The sequence below is a fragment of the Perca fluviatilis genome, chromosome 1 (assembly GCF_010015445.1).
Source record: "Perca fluviatilis chromosome 1, GENO_Pfluv_1.0, whole genome shotgun sequence".
In the NCBI taxonomy this organism is placed as follows: domain Eukaryota; kingdom Metazoa; phylum Chordata; class Actinopteri; order Perciformes; family Percidae; genus Perca; species Perca fluviatilis.
The window spans coordinates 17,124,862-17,132,569 of NC_053112.1; the positions used below are offsets into that span (position 1 = coordinate 17,124,862).

At 42.0% G+C, this 7,708-nt stretch overlaps 1 protein-coding gene across 1 annotated transcript in view; it reads left to right on the top strand.

The window, feature by feature from the left end:
• Positions 1-7,708, top strand: part of gnav1 (guanine nucleotide binding protein (G protein) alpha v1) — a 29,976-nt gene that overhangs the window by 1,853 nt on the left and 20,415 nt on the right. The window contains exon 3 of the mRNA XM_039795528.1: positions 7,499-7,591. Within this exon, the coding sequence (XP_039651462.1) occupies positions 7,499-7,591 (93 nt within the window). The remainder of the gene's footprint in view (positions 1-7,498; positions 7,592-7,708) is intronic.

Consider the following 7,708-nt stretch of genomic DNA (forward strand, 5'->3'; position numbering starts at 1 on the left):
CCTTTCCCCTCTACTATTCTGTATCTTTTACTTTTTTCTCTCCCTGCCTACTCCTTTCTGTCATGTATACGTGATGAGTACGTGATGACAGAAAAAGCTTTTCTCTCTGTCTACATTGTGCTTCAGATATCTGTTCTATAGTAACACCCCTGGCACTGCAAATTCATAGATGATCATGGTGCAGTTTGAACCTAAACACAATTCACACTCCTGTTAATTAGTGAAACCTAGTATAAAACTGAAATACCAAAGTGACTGAATGACTTTATTTCATTATGTACAAAAGGTGTGTGTGTGTGTGTGTGTGTGTGTGTGTGTGTGTGTGTGTGTGTGTGTGTGTGTGTGTGTGTGTGTGTGTGTGTGTGTGTGTGTGTGTGTGTGTGTGTGTAAAACTTTGGCAGTTGGTCATTGGTCAGGATAATGCACTCACACACATGCTCATATGAAGGTCCCAGTTGTTTGTACAGGCAGCTGGGATGTTTGAATGCATTCCTAGATATTAAAGATGCCTCCAGCTCCCTCTTCTCTGCACAACTCTCTCTTCTGCTGCCTCTCATGTCTCATAACAGTCACCTTGTCTGCAGTTCACACTTGTCAACACAAGCGTCATGCTTTCTTTTATTGGACTGTGCCGGAGAAAGAAAGATAACCCCTGAGCAGGTCCTTTTTATGCTTCTATCAGTCAGAAGAGGGCTGGATATTAAACCTCAACACTTTTTTTGGTACAGAATGAAATCTGTTGTTGGAATTAAATGTCTGGTCTAATTCATAATCACGTTAGCTATTTTATTTAGGCAAAGTTGTTGTACAACCGCTTGTCTTCAGAAGACCTTTAACATTTGAAAACTTTGGCTTATTTTGTTGAGTTAAATAGAAAGGTTCCATAGAAAAACATGTTATTGCAAAATTGTTTTGGTATCGGTTCCAAAACTCAGGTACTATGTTGCCACTACTGTAGTATCAAAAAAGAAACTAAGAGTCTACAGCTGCCCCCCCCTCGAATATAGAGTCAGTTTCAGCAAATATGACATAAAGTTAGTTTTATAAGTCTTACCTACTGCACCTGTAACAAAATAATTGTGTATTTGCTGCGTGATTTGGATCGGCTCCATATTTGGGTTCTTCCTGGCCCCATGCTTAACCATATTTGGGTTCTTCCTGACCCCATGCTTAACCCTTCCACCAAGTTTCATTAAAATTGGGCCAGTAGTTTTCCCCATAATCCTGCTGACATACAAAAAAACGATAAACAAACCAACAAATGCGCTTAAAACAATCGATGCGCAATAGATTTCAGAACCTCCTTATGTTGCATTTACACTACTATATAATCGGTACACCAATATATTTTACATGTGCAAGCATGCACACACGTATCAAAGCGTGTGTGTTGACAGTAGTCAAATCTCTTTTGTTGCCCATGCTGTCAGTTGGGTTTTCCTTTGTTCCTTGTTTTCCTCAGGTGACGCCCTTATTTTGGAAAAATGACACTAACCCACAAACCTGCCCTGCCCTTCCCTGACCCTCCCAACCTCCCACAACAAACACAGAAACGCCCGTCCCTGCACACTCACATATGAGCTCATTGTTCGTTATCAGGCCTGTGTGCATGTTGTTCCACACGTGCGTCTGAGTGTCCACCAGTGCAGTAGTAAACATCTGGACTGAACTGAACAGGTTATCCCTCTTCCATGTTATCCATTCTCTCAGATTCCCCCTGAAGGCACAGCAACAAAAACCCTATCTCTTCATTTCTCTGTCTGGCCTTTTTGTGGCCCTGCCAGCCAGGTTTGTATTGCATTAGGACCATGACAGGGCACCGTTTTTTGAGAGAAAAAAGGGGAGGAAAGGTAGGAAGGGGGCTCCTCTTTGTCTCATCCCTCATTTATTTGCAGCCTGAGGCCATGGTGTTGTTTTTACTGTGGATAGGCTGAGATTTTCCCTTCATTCTCTTTCAATCACACAACTCTATGTCAACAAAAGTGTGTGTGTGTGTGTGTGTGTGTGTGTGTGTGTGTGTGTGTGTGTGTGTGTGTGTGTGTGTGTGTGTGTGTGTGTGGCAATGGATAACATTTCTGTACTGAAGTTGTATTTTTCAGCCTGGAATCTTGTTGTTGATTCAGGTGTTTGTATGAAGGATAAGGTTCTTGAGAAATGCGATGAATCTGGGAGTTTTCTCACCTGGAACGGCTGTGAGCTTCTTGGTTTGTGAAATCAATAAAGCTTCAAACCTATAAACGCACACACGCACATTCTTAGTACATTGTTAGCAGAACAGTCTGTGGTTAATGATTAAACATCAGGCCGCTGCCAGTTCAGCTGCATTCTTTGTTTTTGTGTGTGCATATTTGTAGCAATTGCGCCGACACAAGACAACTGCTATTGCGTACGGGGAGTCGATCCAAACACCAAGCTGGACAAGAACAATAGTTCAGTGTATCTTAATGGATTTGGAGATTACACAGTTGTTGGTTTATTCATATATTTGTATTTCTTTGTCATGCCAAAAACTTGGCCCATCCCGTGGGTTGATTACAAGACACCACTATTTTACGTGCATCTTTCGGTCTTGTATATACAAAGCATGTTGAAAAGAAAAGAAGCGCAAACACAAAAGCAAAATAAAACCAGTATACCATATGAGCTGTTCGCATAAACTTGTAATGTCTTCACTGACGCACTTTAAATGCTTTAAACTATGGTGGTGGTAGGATTATTAATAACCAGCAGGAAACAAAGGTTCGAAAGGTGTGAGAGCTTTCTGTCTGTTGGACTTCCTTGTAACCTGATGAACACACACACACACACACACACACACACACACACACACATACACACACACGCTCACACATACACACCCTGGTGGAAACACAGGGTCGGTGTCTTTTTACCCTATACTTTTCTAGAGAGGTGACGTATAGCTCATGGTGGATTCAGATTACCATACAACAACACACCTGTGGCCCCAGGGGGTGGGTGGGTGTGTGTCTGTCTGTCTGTCTGTCTGTGTCTTTGGGGGTGGGCAGTGTTTGTCCATTAGGGCTAATGTAGCCGGCAGAAAGTGTGTTTAGTTGCAACAGCCAGTACAAACTGATTGGTCTGTTTCCTGCACATACTGTTTGTCACAAATGACCAGCTCCCACTACAGGACTTAGAGAAACCGCTACAAAGACTCGTTCTACACACACAAAGTATCTGAGGTAGAAGGGGGTTTAGCCCTGCCCCCCCTCCTCTCTTTGTGCCTCCCACCTTTACTGTCAACACAAAACTAAAGTAAGCCTTGAGTCAAGAGAGGGAGGAAATTGGAAACAATTGATATGGAGGACAAAGGTGGAGGGAGGGCAGGTTAGAAGAATGAACCAACTGAAGGGAGAGACGAGGTTACAACTGGACACGAGAGGGGCAGTAATTAAATTCCATAAATCTTCCTTTAATCCTGGGGGTGGACAGATTATCAACAACACCTGTATATAGTAGAAAACAATTTAATATATCCAATAAATGCTGCCTCTGTGGTGCTTGCAAAGCTCCAATTTTGCTGAGTTTATAAAAAGAAAATGTTGATTCCACTCAAGGGTAAATTCTGGGGTTGTGTGGTCCTGCTATATGTTCACACTTGGTGTGCATTATATTTGGGCTTTAAAGGTGCCCAAATATAATGCACACAAAGAAAGGTTGTGTTTACATTCAGTGTTTACACCAAAATGACTTGTGTGCATCCTTGAGATCTTATACAGTATGTTGAGTGTATTTCCTTCCTTATAAAACATTTGAAAAGCAGATTTAAAAAAAATATGTATATCAATCCTGTATTGTTTACATCCACGTTGCATTGCTATGTTTGTTGGCACGTTGCTGCAACTGTCGATCGCAGAATATGAATTGTGCCGCCCATAATTCGTGCATGGGCATCCTCATGAATGATACAAACAAAACAGGGACCCACTCATAAATGTTTAAAAACTCCACAGGATAACTTTCAGATAACTGTTTTTGTTTTTGGGCTGGAATTTGTTGGTAGTTCAGTACGCCCTTTTTAAAGCAGTCTCAAGTGGCGGTCAGTGCAGATGACTCTATACTGTCAACCCCCTCAAGAATAGATACTAAGATTCAGGGCCTTTTGAGGCACCCAACGTCAGAAGTGTTGGGTTTTGTCACATCAAGTTTGCAAGAACAACATCCACATTAAGGGGTGCTATACTTTTTTATTTGATTTTTTTTAGGGCATTTTTAGGCCTTTATTTCCACAGGACAGATGAAGACATGAAAGCGGAGAGAGCGGGGGAATGAGCAAAGGGCCATAGGTCAGAGTCGAATCCGCTGCGTCGAGGAGTAAACCTCTATTTATGTGCGCCTGCTCTACCAACTGAGCTAATTCGGCCACCAGTTGCTATACTTTTGAATGAGGCAATAACTCTTCAAATCCTAACAACAAGCCTCGATTAATCCACAATGACATTACCCATTTAGTGAAAGTCTCAATAAAAGTTCTAATGCCCCCTTAAAAGTACATTTGTAATGTAATGTTTCATGGGGCCCAATTGAACATGTGTGTAATTACATTAATCCTTAAAGCCTCCACACAGGTGCTTTTACTTGGGCCGGCAACAGACTGGATGCGTCGCGTGAGCGTGTCCGCTGCGTGGCGTGTCCGTTTTTATTTTGGCTCCCATGTTAACCAGTTAGAGCTTACACACTGCCTGCATGACCCGCATGTCTCACGCGGCTCGAGCAGAGCCGAAAACGCGTGCCTGTGTAATGGCAAAATTGCACTTAAGCATAATTCCTTATATTTTTATGTTTTATTTCTACTTTAAATCATCCACGAATGCTGAAAGAGTCTATCACATTTTCCACATGTAGATTTTGATTCTAACTTTGTGAGACATCCAGTCTGGAACATTATGTGAGCACTGTTTGCCTGAACCGATAAAGGTACAAGGTCACCCTAGAAACTATCTCTGGTTTTCCCATGCCAGTTAAGATGTAACTGGGGGGTGAAAGTCGTACAGGGAGGAGGAGGTGAGATGTCTCCAAGATGTCTCTTGTATTTCTCGGATTGTCTTCACGTGTATCAGGTTGCCTGTCAAAATTGTAGCGTCATAATAATCCAAGTGCGTGTGTGTTGTCACTCTGAAGATGCATATAAGCCTCGTGTTCTGTTCACTCATTTGAGAAACTGACTCCACACTGGGCTGCGGCCTTTTGTGAAATCATGTTGATCCTATTTGCAAATATATCTTTTTTAATAAAATACAAAAACCCAACTTGGTTTTAGTTTCAGTCTGTCTTATTTGTTTCAGTTTACTAAACTCTGAAATTTCCCCCGCTGCTGCAAAGGAAACTTCCACTACACCTGCTAGAAATAGAACCGACGCCTGTTTTTCATGACAGGCAAGCGTGTTGGAAGCGTTAAATAGAATAGGAAAAGATGTTTATATGTCATTTTGACACAAATACATATTAATAAATGACATGTTGATGTTTGAAAGTCTCTAGGTTTTGACATAAATGCAGATATAAATGTAATAAAATTTTTTGCAACTGTCAATACAGAACGAAATATTCTGTAGCCTATTTTGCCATCAATACTGCCGACGTTGTCTTGGCTGTAATGAAATCAGTATATATCAATGTTTAACGTGAAGTATACGACTGCTTGAGGGCAGCAAATCAATAGGAAACATACATGTATAAAGACAAGGCTAGCAGCAGCAGCGCCACGTCAGACACGTTTCTGGTGTGTAAAGACAGAAAAATCCACGCAGCTGACACGCAACACAAACGCCACACTCACGCGATGCATCCAGTCTGTCGCCGGCCTTATGCTTCCTGATTAGATCTCCTCTCAGTATACGCTGGCCGTTATTGACGTCATCCTTTACTCCCAGGTTAGTTTTACTGTACTGTAGTTTTCTAGTACTGTAGTTATTAGGGCGGGACACAGATGTGACGTCACGTACCTCTAATCTTATATTTCCACTGATCTTCAACCTGAGCAGAGGTCTATAGAAGGGATAATTGTTTAGTCCTGATGAGTGTGACAACGTTTTTACTAATGACATTATTATCATTATTGTTATAACCAGAGCAGAGACCACTTCATAAACACTTCTGGTCATCTGTTGGGGCACAGATGAACTTCTCAAACCTTAAGACTGCCGTCACCCCTGTATCACTAACTGCCTTATTTTTTTAGTGATGTTTGTGGTCATGAAACCTAGAAATTGCACCATTAAAAACCCAGTATTTATTGTTTGTGAGACTATAAGAATGTGCTATTATGATGTAACAAATTGTTAATCTGAAATTGCGTGTGAGCAGATGACAGCAATGAAGAGGTAGAGGGAGACAAATGCACAAAGCTGCTTATTTCCGACACAGATCAATGCCGTGCTGTCAGCCAAGGTTCTCCTGAAAGAGACTAATTTGTCCCTAATGCCGCGGCGTCAGCAGCCCTCAGCCCGGCTCTCCTCGTAAGATGAATCTCTGGCACCTCAGAGTTATCTCATCTCGCACATTTCACTTGGAGACCAACACAGCTCCATCTGGACACTGAAACACACACACACACACACACACACACACACACACACACACACACAGAAGAGTGACCAGACCGTGATAGAATCGTGATGGAATGTGAAGCTTATCTTTAGCTGGCAGGAGAATGACGGAGAGTATCGCACGCACGCCCAGCACACACACACACACACACACACACACACACACACACACACACACACACACACACACACACACACACACACACACACACACACACACACACACACACACACACTCTTCCCAACTCTCTGCAAGAGTCACTTTGCTCAGTCACTGAAGTCTCAAGGTTTCCATGCACTATAACAGTTATGAGTTTCACTCTCCTATGCTCTCAATAGGACTTGATAGCTTATCCATGGGGTGTGATAGACACACACACACACACACACACACACACACACACACACACACACACACACACACACACACACACACACACACACACACACACACTCTCTGCCCCACATAGTATTTATGTATATGTACAATTTGAGGTGCAGCCAAAAAGGACTGCACAAGTAATTACAACTGTGTCGGTGGTTCAATGCCAGCCATCTTAAATGTGATTATTAAAAACAATTTGAGGGTCAACTGTGGAATCACTAGTTTCTTATGTGGCTGTTCCTCTTCTTTCTTTAATCATCTAAAAGCTTAAGCTACAAAGGGTCTTTGCCATGTTTGACCCTGGCATATACCCTGTAAAACCTCAATGTGTCATTTTTACACTTCAGTTTTTATACGTTTTTATATATAGTTTTTATTAAACAAACGAGAGGTTAATTAGTGAGCTTTAGAAGTGCTGGGAGGCTGGTTATGTTATCTTTGGACGGAGCCAGGCAAGCTGTTTCCCCCTGTTCAGTCCAGAAGTTTTGCTTTTTTCCCGTTGCCATGGCTATTCATAAACTTAACCTATGAACTTAATCTTTGGTAGCCTGCAGTGCTGGATAACCTCCTGACCTCCATGAAGTTTGTCCTCCACGGCATGGGTGTCCTCCGGATCAACCTGGCTAACAACAGGAACAAGGTAGTCTGTCTGCATGTCTCTGTGTCAACATGTCTCTCTTCATGTCTGGCATTTTGTACCTTTTTATTAGACTTTTTCTCAAAACCTGTCTGTCTCTTCACTATCTTTCTATTTATC